General features: G+C 41.2%; 1 protein-coding gene across 6 annotated transcripts in view; it reads right to left on the bottom strand.

Annotated features, from left to right (window-relative positions):
* The window catches only part of NPNT (nephronectin), an 80,321-nt gene extending 59,032 nt beyond the window's left edge, over positions 1–21,289 (bottom strand). For 3 of the 6 annotated variants that reach the window (XM_024993513.2, XM_024993516.2, XM_024993511.2), the window contains exons 1-3: positions 21,049–21,289; positions 18,743–18,843; positions 931–981 (exon numbers count right to left, since the gene is read on the bottom strand). In XM_024993513.2, the coding sequence (XP_024849281.1) occupies positions 931–981; positions 18,743–18,843; positions 21,049–21,119 (223 nt within the window). In that variant the 5' untranslated portion in view covers positions 21,120–21,289. The remainder of the gene's footprint in view (positions 1–930; positions 982–18,742; positions 18,844–21,048) is intronic. The other 3 variants (XM_024993514.2, XM_059887713.1, XM_024993512.2) reach the window with 1 other exon arrangement.
* Between the last annotated feature and the right edge of the window lie 3,168 nt (positions 21,290–24,457).

The following is a 24,457-nucleotide window of genomic DNA, read 5'->3' on the forward strand; positions in this document are numbered from 1 at the left end:
CTGAAGCGACTTAGCAGCAGCAGTATGTCATAGTTGGTGAGTCACAGGAAAGAGTCCTGAACCCACATGTGTTGGGGACAAAACCCAAATTATATTCTTTGGCACTGACTCCTTAACTTCAGCCATAGCTCTGATAGTTAATCCTATAGCTGACAGTAAATAAAAGATACACATGCTTTGATTTTTTAAGTCTCTCTGAACAGAAAAAGTCTTAACATTTATTTCTATAACTATCAAGCTTGTTCCCAAATGGTTTTATTAAAATCTCCCCTTAAAGACACTTTCTCTGACACGTAAAAATATAAAGTACATTGTCTTTTTGGTACCAAATCCATAAAACAGAATTACACATATTTCACCAAAAATTTCCAGTTAAGTATCATAAGGATGATTTGTCAGGTGACATTGTTCATTTTCAAAAATATTTAAAACAAGAAATTCCTTATGCACCAAAATCATAGCATGAACACTCCTAGGTGCTAGTACAACATCTTACATATGCTATACAATAAAAATATTTCTTACCTGATTTTTCCATGGAGAATTAATGAATACGAGACACAATTCCCTCAGGTTAATGATAGGATGGTGTTAGTAATTTCATTTGGTGGATTTTTTTTTTTTTTTTTTGCTTCTTTAAGTATTAAAAATATAAACTGTCCTTTAGGTTAGAATGGAGGTCAATTTATTAGATTCGTAAAACAGAAGAAAGGAATTATAAACTGAAATGGAAAAGTTTAATGTAAGAACTGAAAACAAAATTATGAACAGAATAAACACATCTCTAAGGAATACAGCTTCCCCCCAAAAAGCAACTCAAGAACACAACTAGTGTTGTTTTATTAATAACTTTACAAAGTTAATATTTAGAAGTATGCCTTTCAAGACATAGATTAGCTGAAATTATTTCAAAAAAAATGTTCATCTAACCTTTGAGCTGGCACCTTATCCTGGCTATTCTCTGCCTTAAGACGTAGAAAGCTGCAAAACAAATGTCCAAAAAAAGAAATTCCAGATCTTTTCTCTGTAAGGAGGCTGGACTTGGGTATTTATCAACTTGTTACATTCCCGGAGACTTACATATTTGCAACTTTCAGTGCTTTTCTGAAACAAACAAAAAAAATCTAGGACATGTTCAAAATAGTAATATTTTAGTCACCATTTTGTCATTAAAAAACATTCTGTAACAAAAATATTAACCAATAATTGAAGTTGTGCTATTCTTTCATAGTTCAAATTCTAAATTAAAATATTTCAGACCTCAACGACATTGTACCTTCCAGTCCAATTTTTAATCTTCAGAATATTAATGTTTGGTTCCAAGAGACAGTATCCTTTTATTTAAATGAGTATTGGACAAAATATCTGAAAAAAAATTAAAACTTTTGATCAATTAGTAACCAAGGCTGGTAGTTTTTTAAATTGATATTTTTTTTACTTACCTGTTTCTTACATACTGTGTTTCCCTTTTCTCTCCAACTTTGAGAAGGGAATATTAAGGTTTTTTTTTCTTTTCCTTCCACAGCATTTTCTTCTTGCATGGCTGCTTTGGTTGTCAATAGCAACAGGAATTAGAGGGAAAGCTCAGCCATTTCACTCGAAGATACAAATAACCCAGTATAATGAAAGTAAATGGAAGAAACTTGAAACACTACTAGTAATGGTCAGGGTTCGACCAGCCTAGAAATCCTAGAGGTAAGGGAAGAGATGATTTTATTACTTCTCTTTTGGATCATGCCTTTATAGCATAAAATATTAGTCTTCTTTAAAGCATAAAATATTCACTTTAACTGTCCATTTGTGTTATTTGTTTGTATAATTTAAAGCGAGGTGAATAGAGCCTTCTTTGGGGTAGTATCAGAAGAAAAAAACTTTAAGTCCAATTTGACTCAAAGTAGCAGTTTATCGATCCAGAATGATTGTTTTATACTTTTAAAGGCACACATAACATTTGCTTTTTAGAGTATTATTTTCATGTCCATTGGGTTTACAAGTTAGCATGTTGTTTTTGTTATTGTTCCTAACTTTAAAAGAACTCCTGATCTTGATACATTTCTTAAAATAATGAAATATATCAGGCACAATCTAAGCAAAAAGCTGAAAATATATCGAAGCATAAATTGCAAATTATATTCTGGATCACATATTAAGGAAAACCAGGACTATGGTTATGTATGAGAAGGAAAAATATAAAAGGATACTGTTTCTTTAATACTCTTTAAATGTCAATTTTGAATAATCTATCAAGAAAAAATATTAAATGATTTAAAATAAAGGTGAAATAAGCTAATAAAGAATAGCAAACATCATTATTTTCTAACTAGTTATGTTAGTATCAAGCAGCCAAACAGTTCTGTATAGTTTATTTTTGTCTCATAATATCTTAGTTGGGTCACATTTCTCCTACTTCACTTAAATCAGTGTTGACACACATAGATTTAGCAAGTTTTATGGTATTGGTATCTACATCCATTAAATAAGACTTCCAGAATGAAATTTTAGCCGAGGTCCCATATTCTAAAATTTGCATTTTAAAACTATACAAAACTGCATTTTAAATCAAAGCAATGTTAAACTTGGAGTAATTATTTCCAGGAAGTTTCTGGAATCTATTCTCTAATAATGTGTAAGGAAATGTTCATAGGCAACCATCACCACAATTTTTGTGAAAGCTGCCAAAATAAAAATGTCCTACATGTATTTTTTGTGTGGTATAAACCCCACAGTGAAAAGCACTAAAATAGGATTCATTCGTAGCACATAATATAGAAACGCCTGTCCATTTTCTCCTGATGATCAGTTTTCCAACAGCCACTATAAAAAGCCATAGTGTTTAATACATGCAATTTTGCCAGCTCCAAGCCACCCAGTGAGAATTCTCAACTGCAGAAGTCTCTCCTGAGACTTGCCCCAGACCACTGCTTCAGTTCACCTGAGGGTTCCCAGTGACACTCTGACTTTACAGACAGGTCTCCGTGATTATTAGGCATCCTTAAACATCGTAAGCACTCTGATGACTTTATAAAATTGTAACTAACATAAACCAGAGAAGCTAAACAATTTGGGGATGTCTTTTCTTGCCTGCTAAACACAGGTCACAGATTTGGAGTCCATTCTGGGCCCTGGACAGAGTTAGGGAAAATAAGGGATAAGAAACCCAAAGGAATTGAGCCTCTGTATTATCCAAAGGGATCCCTATCTTATGGTGTATCATCACACAGCCTCTGAAGCATGATACACGCACTTCCTTCAAGGCGATAAATCCAGGCTCCCAGATGAAAGGGACTGGTCCTCCCAGACTTTGCACCTCTATCTTCCAACCCTAATCTCCAGCTGGAAAAAGCAGTAACTCTAAGATGTTCTCTATGTCCCAACCCAAAATTTCATGTATCTCTCATTGTCAAAAAAGTTAATATTGGCCCAGGAAACACTATTTATAGACAACTCTCCAACTCTGCATGTTTATTAAAGCAACATCCAAGACAACAGATCCCATGAATAGAATTTTGAGTAACAATCTGGAATCTTTCCACTCTTTTATAAGTATTTAAGTTACAAAATTCATCAAACCTCAACACAAGATTAGAGAACAGAACATTTAACAAATCTACAAATTATCTCTTCATAATTTTGTATTTTCTCCCCCCTTTTATTTTATTTTATTTTTTTATCCCCGCCCCACCCCTTTTCTCCCCCCTTTTAATTGCTTAAAAAACAAAACAAAAAAAACCCCACAATTCTGCCTTAATTAGGAAATAAGCTATGCAGGGGGATATCTTAATTTTGGACCATACACAAAGATGTAATGAACTTTTTAATTCATCAGTGATTTAAAAACAATCTAAGGGACAAAAGAACTTGAAACTAACCTTATCAATATGAAACACCATGAAATACTTATGTAATCAGATGAACTGAGGACAATTTATCTAGTAGAAACTATCGCCATAGTAAATTATATAAAATCATGTACCCTAACCCATGTATATTTTAAAAAATACATTTAAGTGTAAGCTGCAATTTGTGTTTTTCTATTACTTGCTATTTGTTGGCATGAAAGCATTTGGACACTAGATTTCAAGTACCTACAAAACCTTAACAGTGAAAGAAAACAGGAGGTCACAAAGGCTTTAGAAAAATATTTTGGGTGGCATGCAGCTATATTCAGAAAGTCTATCCTAGGAGTTAGTTTCTGTGCTAGTTAGTTTCTCTGACCGTTTAAGGATTTTTCATAGAAACTGAGTTTGAAAACTCTGATCTATGAAAACAAGGCTAAAGTTTTATAAAACAGCATTGTTTTCAGCAAAGTTAAGCATAAATCCAAAAATATTAGTTTCTTCATTTGTGTACATCAGTGCAAATTTTAACTGTGATGACATAGTTCCTAAAAGTTGAGAATAAGTCAGTAATATTTACAAAAGACAACTTTAACCTTGTGATTTAATGATGTTATAATAGGAAAACAATGTCAGATTTGGAGAATTTATATCGTTAATCTACAGGACAGTTAAAGACATATTGACCAAATTAAATGTTCAGTTTTAAATTTTATTTGATTCTAGAATACCCTCATTTGAATCATCTACAGCAAATCTTTAGTCTTAACTTGTACTTCCCTGGCATCTAGTACCTATGAAGACTGTCTCCAGCCTTTGGTTAAATATGGCAAAAAAAAAATGAGGGCTTCTAGCTAAATATAATTAAAAATAAAACTGTTTCTTCTACAAAATCAACTACAATAAAGCTAAGAAGCCAACTTAATTATTCATAGCTCTTTTTGCTTCAATCAGATAAGAATAACAAATTGACTTGTGCTTCATAGGCTAAGGTAAAACTACAATTCTTGAGAATATTTATGAAAGAATATGTAATAACACATGGGTATCTGACATTATTTTAACATATAATAATACTTTATCACATCTAGGCTATAATGTATTCCTTTATGCTGGCTTTGTTAGGAATTTTATTAGTAATTATATTATGACCATAATTATCTGAATTAGGCACTAGCAGTAACTTGAGTGGTAAAACTGGAAAATTTTAAATGAAGCTTTAGTGCATTAAAATGCACTAAATATAATTTAAAATGCACAAGCTTCTTTATATTTGACATTACTTAACTGAACTCTGTACCTTGCAATGCACCAGTTTTTAAGTAACTAGATTCATATTTTGCAACCAGTTTGCTCTGGTCAATTTCCAGGGATACACTGTCAATCCCATTAAGCCTATGCTAATGAGTTGGTGATGGACAGGGAGGCCTGGCCTGCTGCAATTCATGGGGTCGAAAAGAGTCGGAAACGATTGAGCGACTGAACTGAACTGAACTGAACAGTATTTTGCTACGGGCAGTGATTGATACCACTTTTAAATTTTTTCAAGCCAAATTATCTTTGCTTAATTCTTTGAGAACTGATCATTTATTAATCCCCACAAAGAAGTGTAAGATCTTGGCCCTGGCAATGTAAACTCCTTGGCTCCCCTCCAGGTTGATACAAGGTGGCAATTTTTGGACAGGTTAGATTCTCGGTTGGTGCTGATCTTTGAGGAGAGGCATTCAAAACCCCTTTCTGCGTTTCTCCTAAAGAGATGGGGGACTTACTGGATTGGTGCCCTCTCAAGATTCATGGTGAGTCCTCTTCTTTTTTGAGAGAGAGACAGAGTGATTCTCCTGGGCACATGTGTCCCAGAGTTTCAGGTTCCAGTGCCACTGGAGCTTCAGGAGTCCCTGAGAATTAGCCTTTCCTCATGTGTGTGTATGCTAAGTCACTTCAGTTGTGTCTGACTCTTTGTGACCCCATGGACTGTAGCCCGCCAGGCTCCTCTGTCCATGGGATTTCCCAGGCAAGAATACTGGAGTGGGTTGCCATTTCCTCCTCCACAGGATCTTCTTGACCCAGGGATCAAACCCACATCTCTTATGTCTCCTGCACTGGCAGGCAGGTTCTTTACCACTAGCCCCACCTGGGAAGGCCAGGCAGGCTTTCCTCAGGCCCCAGTGAAGTTAAGTTTATGTCTGGATGGTGACCTGAGACCCTGCTTTGAGTCTATTCAGGTCTAAGTAGCTTATTTAAAGCAGCCTTCCATGAGATCCAGGTGAACTAAAATAAAAACTAAGAGTCATCTTGGCTCCTCTGCACATGTATAACAATCAGGAGCTTTGGGGAAATGAACACTGGTCAAAGATTTTGTTGTTTCTTGGCTCACTGGCCCTTATTCCATGTTACAGCATAAGTAGGATAAATGATGCGTTCATGCCTCACCACTTATGCCAAGTCATAATTTGCACAAAAAGGAGAAAGTACATACAAAATGATAATGACTTTCACACTGATGTTCAATGAATACAAAAATAATAACTCATTAAAATTGATACAAAAAAATTCTCCCACTGATTTCTTTGCAGAGCCTCTTTATACTGGATCCTGCTGCTGCTGCTGCTGGTGCTGTCGCTTCAGTTGTGTCTGACTCTATGCGACCCCATAGACGGCAGCCCACCAGGCTCCCCGGTCCCTGGGATTCTCCATGCAAGAACACTGGAGTGGGTTGCCATTTCCTTCTCCAATGCATGAAAGTGAAAAGTGAAAGTGAAGCCGCTCAGTTGTATCCGACTCTTAGCGACCCCATGGACTGCAGCCTACCAGGCTCCTCCGTCCATGGGATTTTCCAGGCAAGATTACTGGAGTGGGGTGCCATTGCCTTCTCCGATACTGGATCCTAGGAGACATCTATCTGTATTCCATTCCCAGTGCCTCTAGGTACCAACTCCATCAACTGCTGACTGATCTTAAAATACATGGGCTAAAAAAGTAAAGATATACGGTTAGCTTTTAATTAATATTACAGAAAACCTGACATTGTTAGAGATCCTAACTTGAAACTGTCTGGTCTAACCAAAATCTAATTGGTTCATCCAATTAGTCCATCCAAAATCCCATAGTTAACCCATTGCTGCCAGATATTCTGAAATGAATCAAGCTGAGCCATCAGAAAGCTCAGTGTGTGACTCAAATTATACCATATATATTTTTTTTAATTATTTTCCATTATAGGTTATTACAAGGTATTGACTATATTCCCTGCGCTATGCAGTAAAACTTTGTTGCTTGTTGCATACTTATTTTTTAAATTAGAAATCTAGCATTCTATTCATGCTAAGGCAAACAAACACACAAAAAAAGGAAAGAATTCTACTTTTTAAAATTTAGTAATGTGTATCTTTTTGCCAGTTTTTCTAAATGTCCCATGGACATCTAATAACAATTTATGAGAAACAAAATTTTAAATATATTTGTGTAAGATATAAGATTAATATAAATTAATATAAATAGAAATCTATTATGTTTAAATTATTAATGACATCATTCAAGATGCTCCTATTCTTATTCTTTCTGTACCTGATAAAATATTCGGAGAAATGTTAATGTGTCTTACTCTGATCATATACTCTTCTTTTCCCCTAATTTCTTCTGACTTTTGCTGTATGTATCTTTTGTTCCTTTGTTGTTAGGTGTCTAATGGTTTATGATGTCTATCTTCTTCATACATTGTACCTTTTATCATTAAAAATATTCATCTTTGTTTTATTTAAAAAGAAAGAAAGAAAAAAAATGGACAGCTCAGTGTGTATGTTTCTTAAGCTGCATATAGAACAGTTTTCTACGAACTGCACTTCTCGAGTAAAGGCCTCATCTTAGGCTGGCCTTCTTTTTTGGAACAGCTTCACAAAACCACCACTATTTCATGGTAAAAATGTTGCTGTGGCCCCTTCCACTCCATCATTCACCCCTCTTCTCTAAATACCACATGAAAGTCTTTCAGAACTGTATGTGGTAAAAGCCATAATTTCCCCCAAATAACGGGCTTGCTTCTTCCCTAACAAACAAGAAGAATTATATGAGCAATGAAAATTCCCTTTTCTCTTTGGCTAGGAAAAACTAAGAGCCAAATTGTACAACAGAATTTGACTCCTATGGCTTACGTGTCTGCATTTATTAACTCTCCTCCCATCTTACATTTTGTTCTACCCTTTTTTCTTCCTCTAGACTTTGTTAATTCTATTTTCCTATTTTAAGGCACTCGTTCCTGGAAACCACATCCTCTTCCAAACAAGGTAGGACATAAAACCATAGAAATAAATCCATTCTGCTTGTCTTTTAAGGTATCTTCTAAGGAGCCCAAAATAGAAAGTGACTGAATGGAAGGTTTACGCTCAGTAATATTATCCATGACTTAATCTCCTTTAAGTTACATGTTTTATACAAGAAATTTTATAAAAAAATAAAATGAGAGCTATTTAGTAACTGTACTTACATAAAAACAGAATGACTCTCCAATTCCCCCACATCTGTATGTATACAATAGTGATGATGAATATGTAAAGATATTCACTACGGCTTATTTTGTAAAAACAAAGCACTGAAGACCATCTAAATATACATAAACAGGGGATTTTTTAATTAATTAATTTAAAATTAATTATGGTGCATCCACATCCAATTTACCTTGGTTCATAGACCTAAAATTCCAGGTTCCTATGCAATATTGTTCTTTACAGCATCAAACTTTACTTTCACCACCAGGCATGTCCACAGCTGAGCAGCATTTCTGCTTTAGCCCAGACTCTTCCTTCTTTCGGGAGCTATTTCTCCACTCTTCCTCAGTAGCATACTGGACACCTACCAACCTGAGGGGCTCATCTTCTGGTGTCATATGCCTTTTCATACTGTTCATGGGGTTCTCAAGGCAAGAATACTGAAATGGTTTTCCATTCCTTTCTCCAGTGGAATGGAGGAATTTAAATTAGATGACCATTATACCTACTACTGTGGGCAAAAATCCCTTAGAAGAAATGGAGTAGCCCTCATAGTCAACAAGAGAGTCTGAAATGCAGTACTTGGGTGCAATCTTGGAAAACAACAGAATGATATTGGTTTGTTTCCAAGGCAAACCATGCAACATCACAGTAATCCAAGTCTATGCCCCTACCACCCACTTCTTCATAGAAAAAGTCTATGCCTTCTTATTTCAAAGAAGCTGAAGTTGATCCGTTCTATGAAAACCTATAAGACCTTCTAGAACTAACACCAAAAAAGAAGATGTCCTTTTCATCACAGGGGACTGGAATGCCAAAGTGAGAAGTCAAGAGATACCTAGAATAAAAGGCAAGTTTGCCCTTGGAGTACAAAATGAAGAAGGGCAAAGGCTAACAGAGTTTTGTCAAGAGAACGCACTAGTCATAGGAAAACACCACCAGATGGTTAATACCAAAATCAGACTGATTATATTCTTTGCAGCCAAAGATAGAGAAGCTCTACACAGTCAGCAAAAAACAAGATCTGGAGCTGACTGTGGCTCAGATCATCAGTTCCTTATTGCAAAATTCAGGCTTAAATTCAAGAAAGTAGGGAAAACCATTAGACCATTCAGGTATGGCCTAAATCAAATCCCTTATGATTATACAGTATAAATGACAAACTGATTCAAGGGATTAGATCTGATAGAGTGCCTGAATAACTATGGACCAAGGTTTGCAATATTGTACAGGAGGTGGTGACCAAAACTATCCCCAAGAAAAAGCAATGCAAGAAGGCAATGTGGCTGTCTGTAGAGGCCTTAGAAATAGCTGAGAAAAGAAGAGAAGCAAAAGGTAAAGGAGAAAGGAAAAGATATCCCCAACTGAATGCAGAATTTCAGGGAATAGCAAAGAGAGATAAGAAAGCCTTCTTAAGTGAACAATACAAAGAAATAGAGGAAAACAATAGAATGGGAAAGACTAGAGATCTCTTCAGGAAAATTAGAGATGCTAAGGGAACATTTCATGCAAAGATGGGCACAATAAAGGACAGAAATGGCGAGGACCTAACAGAAGCAGAAGATATTAAGAAGAGGTGGCAAGAATACACAGAAGAACTGTAGAAAAAATATCTTTATGACCCAGATAACCATGATGGTGTGATCACTCACTTAGAGCCAGACATCCTGGCGTGTGAAGTCAAGTGGGCCTTAGGAAGCATCACTATGAACAAAGCTAGTAGAGGTGATGGAATTCCAGCTGAGCTATTTCAAATCCTAAAAGGTGGTGCCGTTAAAATGCTGCACTCAATACATCAAATTTGGAAAACTCACCAGTGGCCACAGGACTGGAAAGGGTCAGTTTTCCTTCCAGTCCCAAAGAAAAGCAATGCCAAAGAATGTACAATTGTGCTCATTTCACATGCTAGCAAGGTCATGCTCAAAATCTTTCCAGCGAGGCTTCAACAGTATGTGAACTGAGAACTTCCAGATGTATAAGCTGAATTTAGAAGAGGCAGAGGAACCAGAGGTCAAATTGCCAACATTCACTGGATCATAGAAAGAGCAAGAGAATTAAAAAAACCTACTTCTGCTTCATTGACTATGCTAAAGCCTTTGATGTTGATTACAACAAACCTTGGGAATTCTTAAAGAGATGGAATACCAGACCACCTTACCTGTCTCTTGAGAAACGTATATGTAGGACTAGAAGCAACAGTTAGAACCAGACATGGAACAACAGACTGGCCCCAAACTGGGAAAGGATTACATCAAGGCTGTATATTGTCATTCTGCTTATATAACTTATATGCAGAGTACATCATGTAAAATGCTGGGTTGAATGAATCACAAGTTGGAATCAAGATTCCTGGGAGAAATATCAACAACCTCAGATATGAAAATGTATCACTCTAATGGCAGAAAGCAAAGAGGAACTAAAGAGTCTCTTGATGAGGGTGAAAGAAAAGAGTGAAAAAGTTGGCTTAAAACTCAACATTCCAAAAACTAAGATCATGGCATCTGATTCCATCACTTCATAGCAAATAGATGGGGAAAAAGTGGAAACAGTGACAGACTTTATTTTCTTGGGCTCCAAAATCACTGTAGATGGTGACTGCAGCCATGAAATTAAAAGATGCTTGCTTCTTGGAAGAAAAACATGACCAACCTAGACAGTGTGTCCAAAAGCTGAGATTACTTTGCCAACAAAGGTCCATCTAGTCAAAGCTGTTGTTTTTCCAGTAGTCATGTATGGATGTGAGAGTTGGCCCATGAAGAAGGCTGAAGAATTGATGCTTCTGAACTGTGGTGTTGGAGAAAACTCTGGAGAGTCCCTTGGATAGCAAGGAGATCAAACCAGTCAATCCTAAAGGAAATAAACCCTGGATATTCATTGCAAGGACTGATGCTGAAGATGAAGCTCCAAATACTTTGGCCATCTAATGCAAAGAGCTGATTCACTGGAAAAGATCGGATGCTAGGACAGATTAAGGGCAGGAGGAAAAGGGGATGGCAGAGGATGAGATGGTTAGATAGCATCACTGACTCAATGGACATGAGTCTGAGCAAACTCCAGAAGATAGTGAAGGACAGGGAAGCCTGAAGCGCTGCTGTTCATAGGATTGCAAAGAGTTGGACACGACTCAGCAACTGAACAATAATATGGCAATACATATTTAGAAGAATGGGTCAGGCTTACATGAATTGATAAAAACTAGCCTCCAAAATGTAGTATTATATGAAAAAAGAAGGTACAGACTAGGTTTACTTCATGCCATTACTTTATGAACAGGAAGAATTTTGATTAATCAATTATAACATAGTCATATGGTGGAATATTAATGCTAAATCACTTCAGTCGTGTCCAACTCTGTGCGACCCCACAGACGGCAGCCCACCAGGCTCCCCCGTCCCTGGGATTCTCCAGGCAAGAACACTGGAGTGGGTTGCCATTTCCTTTTCCAATGCATGAAGGTGAAAAGTGAAAGTGAAGTCGCTCAGTCGTGTCCGACTCTTCACAACCCCATGGACTGCAGCCCACCAGGCTCCTCCGTCCATGGGATTTTCCAGGCAAGAGTACTGGAGTGGGGTGCCATTGCCTTCTCCAATGGTGGAATACTACACATTCATTAAAAAATGATCAATTGCTTCATGTACTGATGATAAAGAAAGACCCTCAAGATGCATTTTTAAGAAGGTAAATGGGGTATATAGCATGCTTTCATTTGCATCAAAGAGGTAGGCGTGGAGATATACAGGAGTTTGCCCACAAATATGTAAGATATTTCTGAAAAGTATACAAAAACCTGGTAATATTGTCTAACAAGGGGTATTTAAGGACCTGAACACACTCTTATAAAATAAAATATATTTTTTTTAAAAATTAGTGGGAAAAAATTTTAAACCTGCACAAAATTGCTGGGAGAGAGACAAAAATATCCACTATAGTTAGGGGAGTGGGAAGTAATGAGAACTAAGGCTAAGAATGCTCCTCCTCTTCCCTTTCATCTCCCCTGTGGATATCTTCCATTATTCACCGAAGGAAACTGCAGAATCACTCAGCATCACTGGATTGTCATTTTAAATGCATGCGGTTGGTTCAATTGACTGAAAACGCAGATAACATGAACTCTACATCTGAAAACCACCATTACAATTGCCACAGGAGGGGAGGGTGAGGAGTACACCTACATTTTTCAAAGCTTATCAAAAAATTTCGAAGGAGGAAACAGTGTCGTTTCTGGGCCCGAAGCGGCTCCTTGGGACCAGAGGTGCATATGCTTTCAGGCAGCATCTCCATGTGGCAGGTATTTGAGGGCAGACGAAGCAGCTGAAATTCCAGCCACTAAAGTGCTTCCTTTCACTTGACCTGATATCCCAGGCTGAGAAGTGCTAACATTTTTGGTCTATAAACGTTAAGACCCGCCCAGATTAACTGAAATGGGGATCTTAGGAGCACGCTAAGTTGCTTCAGTCGGGTCCAACTTTGTGCAACCCTTCGGACTGCAGCCTGCAGGCTGTGTCCAGGGGATTCTCCAGGCATGAATACTGGGCCCTCTAAGGAAATTAGTAATAGTAAGATATAAAGATCAGTTCTAATCAAGGGAAAGAATGAACGAACAAGGTAATTTCTCTGAACCTTGACTTGCAAGAAGACTCATCCTCCAAAACTACCTATGTGAAAGAGTCAAACTTCTTCAGCGTTGATTTTGGTGTGGAATCTACATTCCAGGACCACTTGAAGTTACCCAAAGTACATGCCATTCTTAAATAACCTTTTCATGGAAAGTGGGTGGTTTGGTTTATCTTGAAGACTACTTCCTAAGGATGTGGAAATTCAGATTGAGTGCTGAAAGTAGTTATAAGATGGTCCACAGTCTAGCATTTATTCCTACCTCCAAAAATAAACCATGACATTTTGCATTCTCACCCCAAGATTAGAGGAGGAAGCTGATAAACATTAAGACAGTGAAGCATGCTCAACTCCATTAAGCTGGCCCAGGACCTGCTGGCAGTCTTCAACACGGCTCTGAGCAGCACAGCCCGCCTTGAGATTCCCAGCCACTCCTGGTGGGATGCATACAGTTGTATGGGTATAGAAAACTGCTTCATCCATAAAACGCTGATTCATGTCCAGTGCAGGCTGCCATAGCTGTTCACTACTAAGGGAAAGGCACTCACTAGGAACAGTGTGGGAACACTAGAGGTGGCCTTCAAAATCACTTCCGGTATTTCTCGTTTACTCTTATTTTAAAAAAGGATTCAAAATCCAAATAATCCAAGAAGGGTGTAATCTATGTATTTTGTGACTAGGGACATGAAATCAATGACTAACATAGGGAGCGAAAATGAACAAATCATGTTCCTTTTATGAGGCTGGATTTCTGAAACCAGATGTGAATGAGGAATAAAATATGAATTTTAAGTGTTTCATTTACTGTATTAAAATTTTCTGCTTCAACTAATAACCATTTCATTTGACATACAGCAATAATACATTCAATAATTTCCTCATCATTCTTTCTAGTGATCCACGATCATTAGCCATAACGCATATTATCCAAATGAAATTATTGGAGGTACAACTCCAAAACAGTTTCAGAATGAATTACTGTTTCTCAGTCCTTGAGTTAGTCCTTGAACTAACCTGTAAGTTTATCAAGCACTTTTAAGAATCCAGAATTTTCACTTTACATGGCAATTGTACAGTTGTAGCCTTTACTAGGAGAAGGCAATGGCACCCCACTCCAGTATTCTTGCCTGGAAAATCCCATGGATGGAGGAGCCTGGTAGGCTGCAGTCTATGGGGTCGCTAAGAGTTGGACATGACTGAGTGACTACACTTTCACTTTTCACTTTCATGCATTGGAGAAGGAAATGGCAACCCACTCCGGTGTTCTTACCTGGAGAATCCCAGGGATGGGGGAGCCTGGTGGGCTGCCATCTATGGGGTCGCACAGAGTCAGACACGACTGAAGCGACTTAGCAGCAGCAGCAGCAGCCTTTACTAACTTCGGGGCGGGGGACGGTAGGAGGAAATGAGGTTTAGAACTAGTAAAGTAAAATCAAACTTTAGGTGTGGGTTTTATTTCTCACCAAAATCTCCAAAGAAACATAACAAAATTCCTACAGTTTTTCCTGGTCTTAAGAATAATTGCTCAAGGACAGCCAAAGAACTCAGAAACTTAATAGCTTTGTTGAAAACTAGAACTAGTTGCATTTTGAATTTTTCTTCACACCTTTACAAAGTGCTTTCGACAGAAACACTATTGTTACAGCCACAGAGAGAGCCAAACCTCCCAGGAAACAGAGAAACAACCATACAGAAATGCAATGTCTAGGTCCTGTATACTTTAAAAAAAAAAAGGAAGTTCTCAGGTGGGATTTAGAGCTGCAGGGCACCTTAGAATCCACTGGTAAACTGGGAAAGTGCCGCTGAGAAATGTTAAATCACCAATCAGGTGCAAACGTCAGAACTCCACTCAGTCGTCTCAAATTGTCTTGTGCTTTTAGTTAAGAACTGTTTCCATGGCATGCATGGCTTTTTAAAATCAGAGAAACACCGAGAAATCTTTATTACTGAGATCTCCACTTGTTAGGAGCAGAGAAATTGTTAAAGTAATTGAAATGTCTCATTAACACGATGGGGAAGTTAAGGAAGTGAAGCAGAATAACTACAAAGCAAGTAACAAGTAGTTTGTGATCCTCTGAGTGATTAACGTGCTGCGTTCTGTAAACATAGACCCATCCGGTGTGCTGCAAACATACTAGGAAACCTCCCTTTTCCAGTCCAGAGTTATATCAATAGTCAATAAAGGTAAAGTCCAAGACAGGTAATTAGAAACTCCAATTCTGAATCCTCAACATGTAGAGATCCGTTTGAGTCAAGAATACGAAACAAAGAGTCAAAGGATAGAAGGAAGATACAGGTATGACCTCTGAAAGCGCAGTGAAAACGTAACCATATCTGGAACAGGGCGTGCTTTCCCCGGCCAGGTGGAAGTGTTGGGTGGCATGGGCAGGATGCAGGATGGTTCCTGTGCCTGCTGGGGAGCATCTCTGGTCCCTCCTTTCTTAGTCCCAGAGGAAAGGACGGGAGGTCTGGCGGAACTGTGGCTGGACTTGCAGGCTGAGCAATGCAAGCCCCATGCCAGGTGAATCGTCCATGAAAAGGTGGGCAACAAGTGAAAATGAAATACATTTTCACTTCATTGTATACACTTCACTTCATTGTATTTCAGTGAAATACAAAAATCTTTTGGGTAAATACATATACTCGACTCACATAAATATTGAGTCAAAACATCTCACATGTGCTCAACCAAATGGAACAGACATCACAGGGTCAGTGCTCTAGCCTGTGAGATCTCCCCCAACTTACACCTTTCCTAAGGGATAAATTGGGAGGTACTGTACGCAGGAGGGAATTTCTCCCTTTTGCTTTGCTGGGCTGATTTGAAGGAAAATTTCAAAGTGAATCATTCAGAAAAACGAGACCCAGGGCACCTTGTTGAGGAAGGGAGAACGCTCCTCATGGGAAAGGGACTCTGAGATTATACAAGGGTCAGAAAGGCAAAAACATTTTTCACATTAAATTTCCCAGCAGCTGTTCGGAATTTTTATAGGTAATCCATTACCAGATGTAACTGTTAAAGAATAGCAAGTCTCTTTTCCTCGAATAAATATAGTGACAAGGGTTTAAATTTCACAAAAGCTTTCTTTAAAACCCATCAGGAGTTTTCCTTCTGTCCCCGACAAGCCTCTTTTTGGTGCTGTTCACTCCCACTTTGAGCAGACTCACCCCCAACATGCACATTCCTCTACCTGTTTATAGCAAAACAAAGACAGAGGGATCTCTGAACTGGTAAAAGATGCTGGGACCATCTGAGATTCTGCAAAAATAAAACACAGGCAAGGAAGCATCCATCGGTAAAGATCCATCTGGCCCTTTCTGAAGGCATTGTATTTTACTGCAACAAAGAGAATCTCAGAACCATTTTTTAAAAAACATAGGCGGTATAAAGAACAAAGAGTCTAATGGCACATAAGGACCCATCCCACAACACTGTGTCAACACCAGCATTCCTTTATATTTAATTTCACCAGACACACATAATAGGGTATACCTGGAGTAGTTTTCTATGCTTTACAAATGATAATTTACTTCAACTCTGTTACGGTCCTAGGAGGTATTGTACTATTTTAGATCCATTTTAGAGATGAGCAAAACAGAGCAGAGAGGGACTGAATGATCTGTTAAAGGTCACACAGCTAATAGGTGGTGGAACTAGTTTAAACTCAGGGAGTCTAGCTCCAGAGTCCACATTTCCTCCATTATGCTGCCTCTCAAGTTTTCATCAAATCTAAGATACACTGGGATTTGTGAAGGATCACCTTAAAGCATTTATCACCATTTCAATAAGTAACTCATGCCACGTTGCAGCTTCCTCGGATCCAATGCAAGAAAGAAAAGATAAATACTATCAAATACTATATTTGACTGCTTGTGCGGTCTTTCAGAAACAAAATGAAGGTACAGAAAATTAGAGTGTCCCGTATCTGCTGGGAAAACTACTGCACAGAAAATGAAATGCCAGGCAATCACTTGGATGTTTAGATTTTGTCATACCACTGGACTCTTCAAAGGTCTTTAAACTCATTCAAATTCAGAACTGCCAAGGCAGTGTGTATCAGAGCAAATTTAATTCCAAGATAAAGAGACATAAAACAGCTCTTTCTGGGGGAATTCCACAGTTGATGAACCTCTAAGAGAGTTTTCTCCTCAAAATTCTTTAAGCACAGCTGGCAGAGTGCAAATATCCTCCCACTTGCCTCTGCCGACTGCCCTGGCACGCTGCCTTCATGGGAGGTGCACTCCAGTGCGCTCTGCCAGGCAGCCTTGTCCTGGGTGGGGCTGGGGGCCTGTGCACACCCCACAGTGCTGCAACACTCGCTTTGGCGGTGTTCAGAAAACAAAGGCAATGAAGGAGGTGGAAACTACCTTCCTTCCTGCCAAGAAGCTACTTATCTTTTATTCAGGAGAGGTGTGTATATTGACTGGGTCAAGGGAAGAGTCCTCTTTTCACCTTTCGCTTAACAACACCTGACTGAGCTTCACATTCCACACCTGTGGCCTCCAGCTGTGCAAACACCTCTGCCCCAGTGGCATAAATGGCACCATAGACTATAGTCTATCAGGTACCATTCTTCTCTCTGACCATCTTCCCTTAAAAACAACGTGAAACAGACCAACCAGTAGGGGCACAGAAGCTTTACCTGGTTCTTTTGTTTACCAAAAACTGGAGTTACCACCATCTGCCTTTAATAAACGCAGCAGTGACCCAGCTGTGCAACAAGTCTGACCCAGTGGCTTGCAAGGAACGGGCAAACAACCATGAGTCCCCTTTCCCTTTTCCTCCCTAACCACAGACGTCAACCCAGGGCTGTTACTCTCCCTCTTTCACAAAGTTAGGGGCAGACATCCCCAAAGACTGAAATAACTAAGAAATGCCTAGCTTTCCAAACTGAAATTTACCTGATTCCTCACCTCGCCAACCCTTCTCTAAGGCAGGCTCCTCCCTTTGCAACTCCAGCCTTTTTAACCACCCTTCCATATTTCTCTAAGCCCCTTTTTTATTACTGTTAAAAACAATGGAATACATCGAAATCAACTCAGTTCCACCATCTAACCAGACATACCAATCTAGGGATCCAAAGATATGGCAGAAATTTACTTGAATGTTTTGTGAATTTTTTTGTTAGGGCAATTGGGAAAGATACAATTTTAAGATGTAGATAAAAAAGGGGGAATGAATTTCTCAAACTTCTGGGGTGTGGCTCTGATTTCTACCAGTAAAATATCCATTTGTGATTACGGAAAAGGTAAAAAAAATCAGTGTTCTGATTTGGCACTTATTACATGATGTTGACTACTCATAGAACTTCAAAATGATTTTTTTTAAGTGCTATTTGATTATACTGGGTGGTCCATTTAGAATCCAGTCAATACAATCTCACTTCAAAAAAAAAAAAAGATTTACAAATAGGCCACTTTATACAACAGCTATGGCAAGGAATTTACAAGTGCTGTAAGGTTCAGAGTTTATTTAGTGTAAATACAGTCTAGACTCATTATCTTACCCCCATCTCACAGCCCACAGCAAAGAGTAAGCCTGATGGGAAAACAAGAGCTGGAGGTCCCTAGGACAAAATGCTAAAATGGGCATCTTAGGTACCTCTGGGAATAACAAAACTGGCACCTTACTTTAGTAGGGGGGATTCCGGTTGGAAAGGGGCAGAGTAAGAGGTCAGGGGCAACTCCCACGTCAGAACCACACCAGGAAGCCTTGCTCAGTAAGGAGCCCTCCGATGTGCACAGTGAAGCCATGACTGACAGTGGACAGCCCGCCCCCCACAGATGCTGGCGTCCCCGGCTGATACTCACGCTGACACTGTCCCCAGGGCCGGCGGGCCCAGCCCCAGCAGCAGTCAATCCTCCCACCGTAACGACACAGGCCAATGGATGACACTATTTGCCTGGGCCACCTACCAAACAAAAAGATGCAAATTAAATAAAGACACTCTTGAAATCAAAAATAATTTTCTCAGTACTTTAGAAAAACTTTTTAATAGCACCCAACAATTTTCTAGGAATCCTTTTCATGCCTGAAGAAATTAAACAACAGAACACCTTCAGAGAAATGGTTCTGCTATGATCTAGTTTCAAACATCAGACAGACATATATACAACAGCGCAAGAATTGAGGGGAAAAAGGAGGGGAAGATCCTTTCTTATAGGGAAATAGCACCAGCTAAAATGAAGAATTCTCAAGTCTGCCACTCACAGGATGGTTTCTGAAGTTTGAAATAAAACAGATTCCTCAAAGGCCCACACCTGTTACTGAGGGGAAGGCCAGTTTTGGCTGATTCATGGTAAACTGAAAAGTATTAAATCAGACATGTCAAAGCAGAAAAAAAAAAAAAAGTCTGCCTTGTATAAGGGGGTACCTGTGGGAAGGGGCAGAAAGAGGGGAGGTTTCTCAAAATCAAATGGAACAAAACTCTTTTTGGGATATGACTCTTCTGCAAAAAAAGGTTTCAGAAAAAAAAAAACGTACTGGAGAAAGAAGACTAAATTAAACCAAGGAGAGTTTAAAGTGTAGCTAACATCTCAAGTGTCCTTGTAGTTTGAAACTTTCCTTCCTGCATCAACAATTCGTGTTACCGTCCTCTCTAACATAAATAAGGACTAAAGCAAACACTGGATTTCAGGATCCGATTTACCAACCAGATTCCACTTTGACACCTTATTTGGTACATCGGTTCCTTGTTTAGATTCACACCTACCTCGACGACTCTCCTCGCCACCCCCTCCACCAGAGGATCAATATTTTAATCGTCTGTTTTAGATATTTTTAAGACTACATGAAAATCTATGCATAGTCATCTGATTATTTCTTGCTGCAAATATGTGTGCAAGAAACGCACAGGATATCCGAATGTGAGGAAATCATTGCTTTAATAAAATAAAACAGCCTCTGGCCGCTACCCACTTTTTTTTTTTTTTTAACTTTACTAATCTTTTCATTCCCCTTGCCTTCATCTCCCGCTTCTGCCCCCGAGCCCAAAGGACAAATAACCCCGAACTTTACATTTCCTGAGACCAGGTGATAAACAAGCGGCTGCGCTTTTTCTCTCCAGCGCTCCACTGGCTCCCCTCCGTTCCTTCCAGGCACAAGAAAGCCAATCAATCGTGGAATTGATTCGTTCCAAGACTGCAGGTAAAACAGGTGCGGCAGTCTCTCGGGCTGCGCGGGGGCGGGGGTGAGGGTCATTGCATGAGGGCTGACTGGGTGGCGGTGGGACCCAAGTTAAAAATCTCTCCTGGCTCCTGCTGCCTGTTTTCTGCTTAAGCAGCAGCGATGGGCACTCGGGGCAAGTCTGGTCTGTAATAGCACCGAGGTGGAGTAACCAAGCACGCCGTCCCGACACACACACACACACACACGCATGCACGCACACACTCGGGAGCCGATCTGGCAGCCGGGGCGAGGGCTCCTCGCTCTGCGGTAGGAGGAGCGGCTGAGTGACAGGGGAGCGGAGCAGAGCCTGGGGTTGTTGGGACCTGTCAGAGCACGCAGCAGTCAGGCTCGCCCGAGGTCTCGGGAGCTGTGTGTGCGTACAGGCACCCACACACGCGCACGCAGCGTCCTCCCCCCGGCCCCTCGGTCCTTATTTTGAGTCCTCCCTCCCACCAAGGAAACCAAGTCGGGAAGCAAACGGGTCTCCCTCTGGAAACACAGTGGCTTCCTCTCCCTACCCTTTGTGTGAGTCATCGTGACAGCCCCCAGGCGGGATGTGGCCCGGACCACCTGGAAGTTTCCCCACTGCAGAGCTGTCTAAAGCAAGAATTTCCCACCCAAGGGATGTCCCGCACGTCACCGCCTGTGGGGCAGCTAACCCGCGCCCTCAAAGCCCAGATGCCGGGCTCCACCTCCCTTCTCCCGCAGCCCCGACTAGGGCTCGGCGGCCCACCCCGCAGCGCAGCCTCCCCGGGTTCCCGGACGCGCAGGGGGCGCGCCCTCTAGGCCTTGGGCAGCCACGGGTGGAGACGGCTGCTCGACGGCTCTCCTCCCGCCGAGGCCGTGCGGTGGCCCCGTTTCTGGCCCGAGAGCAGAGAGATGGGACTCCAGGGCGGTGTGAAATTAGCGCTGGATAGAGCAAGAGAGGGTCCCCGGGGGGGCGACTTACCTCCCGTCGAACTCCGCGGCCGCCTGCAGGTAGAGCGAGGACCCGAGCAACAGCGCCAGAAGGAAATCCATCTCGGGCGGCGAGTCCCGGGCGGAGGCTCAGCTGCAAGCGTGGAGCAGGTGGCGGGTGCTGGGGGCGCAGAAGAGGCGTGCTCGGCTCCCCCGAGGAGCTGCGGGCGCCGAGGTTACTGCTGCCCCTCTCGGAGGAGAGCCGCGCGGCACGCAGCCGGAGCAGGTCTGCTTGCGGCGTCCCGAGCCCCTCCGGCTCCCTCCCCGCGAGGGGAGGCGCTGCCCGGGAAGCCGCGCCGCCTGCGGGGAGGGGCGCAGGGGCGGGGGGCGCGCGTGCGCTCGGCTCGCCGCCCTCGGGTCCCCGGGTGAGGGGTGGAGGGCGCCCGGCCCTTCGGCGGGAAGCTCGGGGGCGGGGGCACTGCAGGAAGGCAGAGTCTCTTGGGGACCAGCCAAGCCGGGCGATCGCCAGGCTGGGAGAAAAGTTGCCAGCCCGGCCTGGACCAGGGAGAGCAGGGTGCTCAGCAGGAAAGTCTGAGCCGGGGAGGAAAGCGGCCCCGGGCGTAGGTGCGCGCTCCGCGGGTTCCTTCCGAACAGGTGGGGACCGCAGGGGCGAGCCGTAGCTTTCACCGGAGGGCGAAGTCCAAGATGAGAGGTTTGTGGGGCCAGAGCTGAGCTGTGTCTGCATTTAAGCGAAACCGCAGCACGACTTGGACAAATTAGCGAAGGCAAACTCTGGGAGTTTGCTTCTCCCGCAGAGCTGGCAGAGGCAGGGTTTTTAAAAAAATTTGTAACCAACCGAACGAAATGCTTGGCGTCTTCGAGTTTTGAAGAGAGGTGCAGACTGTTTCCGTCTCCGCCAGCTCAACTGAGCACAGTAGGAGGATAGCAGCGGCTACCCCTTCAGGGGCACATGCCCGCCAGAGAGGGAGAGCAGTTACTTCTTAAGTCTTGTGGTGCCTGATCCTCGGAGATCATTTAGAGAACCATTTTGAGCAATTATTGCTCTGTTACTGCTGAGTGAAATGTATTGTAGAAGGGCTGTGTTCAAATATAAACACGCAATGATTATACTAAAATTCATGTTAAAGCATCAGTAGGATCAAGTCACCTCTCATCCCACACCCAACCCGGAATGACTTCCCGGGGCACTGATCTGGCATCCCATACCTCTCCGACCTAACTAACAGCCTATGCCCTCCCTTCCTCTAATCCGTGGTTGCCCATGCCTTTCTTCCACACTCAGGCGTTCCTGCCTCAGGCCATTGACGGTCACTTCCACCTGAACACAGAGAGTTCTTCTCTGTGTGGTTCTCACCCTCCCTTGTCTTTACTCTATGTCACCTCTTCTAGGTGACCAGTCTTGACCACCCTATTTAAAAATGCAACCTGTCCCCTCCTGATGTCCCCTGCCAGTTCTCCTTTGTCTTTTCTGCAAACCACTCATCCTCTAGTTTCCTGTGCCTGTGTGCTCAATCCTGTCCGACTGTGCGATGCCATGGACTGTAGCTTCCCAGGCTCCTCTGTCCATGGAATTTCCCAGGGAAGAAGACAGGAGTGGGTTGCCATTTCCTCCTCCAGGGGCTCTTCCCGACCCAGGGATCGACCCTGCCTCTCTTGGGTCTCCTGCGTTGGCAGGCAGATTCTTTACCACTGTGCCATCTGTTTCCTATATAATTTGCTTATTTCTTATTTTGCCCGTCTTCCTGCTAGAATGCAGACTCTACAAGGGCAAGTTTCTTTGTTCGGTGTGTTTCATGTAGTGAAACGGTATGTTTCATTCATGCTCATAAATGTTTATTGACTGAGTTTGCTACGTTACAAACTTTACCCCGATCTTTATTTTCTTTTTGAGATTTCTCCAACTTTAAATTTTTTAATGGAAAATTTTGTGGCAGAGTGACCTCACTATCCTGATCTCTTAGTGTGTATAAACGCAGGCATTTTCTGCAAGAAAAGGAAAAATAATGGTTTCAACTTAAATGACTCTTTGATTTCCAAGTTGTTTTCTGTTAGCAAAACAAGTTTCTATTTTAATCTCAGGAAACATCCATGCCATTTTGGGCTTGGGAAATTATTTTAGGCAAACAGCTTGGTGTCATCCATTTCAGATCTTTCTAATGAACTCCAAAAATGTAGTAGTCAAAATATTTTTTCTGCAGAAAATAAAAATTTTTAAGTGTAATGTAGGCTTGGTTCCAGGTTTCAGTGGCTGCTCCTTAGTCATTTTCTTTGTTTTATAGGTTCCTGGGTTGAGCAATGGATGATTAGAGAGAAAGGGGCTACCGACAGGCTAGAAACTGGAGTTGGAAGGAAAGGAGGATAAGTAGTAGGTGAAAATAGGATGGATATCTGGAGTAAGATTGTAATACCCCCTCTGTTTGCCTCCTTTTTTTTTTTTTTTTGTATCTTTTCTTTGACCTAGAAAACACTCCATTCATCATCCTTCTTTTTTTTTATTTTTAAAATTGGAATATAGTTGATTGACATTGTTTCAGGTGTACAGCAAAGTGACTCAGCATCTCCCTCCTTCATACAGACACACTTTCCACTTACCCTTTGGGTTCAAGCTTAGCTGACACTTACCCAGGAAGGAAGCCCGTGTACTTTTTCACTTGGCTGAGACTCCTGTAGCTTGTGTTTCTACAGCCCTTCGCGTCCCCTAGAGTAACTCTTAAAGCACTGGTGGAACTGCCTCTCTACCACGTTGAGGTTCACCCAAGACACTAACCAGCAGGAGGGCAAGAGCAGTGTCACTATATCCCTTGTGCCCAGCACGGTACCTGGCACGGGCTGGACTGACTTCTGCTTGGTGATCGTTAGCCTCTCCCTCAAGTCAGCTGTAGTTAATTATATCATTCTTTGTTGAATCATGGAGCAGAGGGGGTTCTAAAAGAATTGCAAGGTCTAATCGGGTAGCCTGATGCAGTTAGGACCACCAGTGCCCATTCCAAAAAAGAAGCGGGGTTCCCATGGGAGTGACATATTGCTATCTCAGTCTTAAAAACAAACAAGAAACAGTGAGAGTTTTACTTCTTCTTTTCCAATTTGGATTCCTTTTATTTCTTTTTCTGCTCTGATTGCTGTGGCCAAAACTTCCAAAACTATGTTGAATAGTAATGGTGAAAGTGGGCACCTTTGTCTTGTTCCTGACTTTAGAGGAAATGCTTTCAATTTTTCACCATTGAGGATAATGTTTGCTGTGGGTTTGTCATATATAGCTTTTATTATGTTGAGGTATGTTCCTTCTATTCCTGCTTTCTGGAGAGTTTTTTATCATAAATGGGTGTTGAATTTTGTCAAAGGCTTTCTCTGCATCTATTGAGATAATCATATGGTTTTTATTTTTCAATTTGTTAATGTGGTGTATTACAAAACATACTGAACAGCATGCTTTTTGCATG

This window comes from Bos taurus, chromosome 6 (genome assembly GCF_002263795.3).
Source record: "Bos taurus isolate L1 Dominette 01449 registration number 42190680 breed Hereford chromosome 6, ARS-UCD2.0, whole genome shotgun sequence".
NCBI lineage: Eukaryota > Metazoa > Chordata > Mammalia > Artiodactyla > Bovidae > Bos > Bos taurus.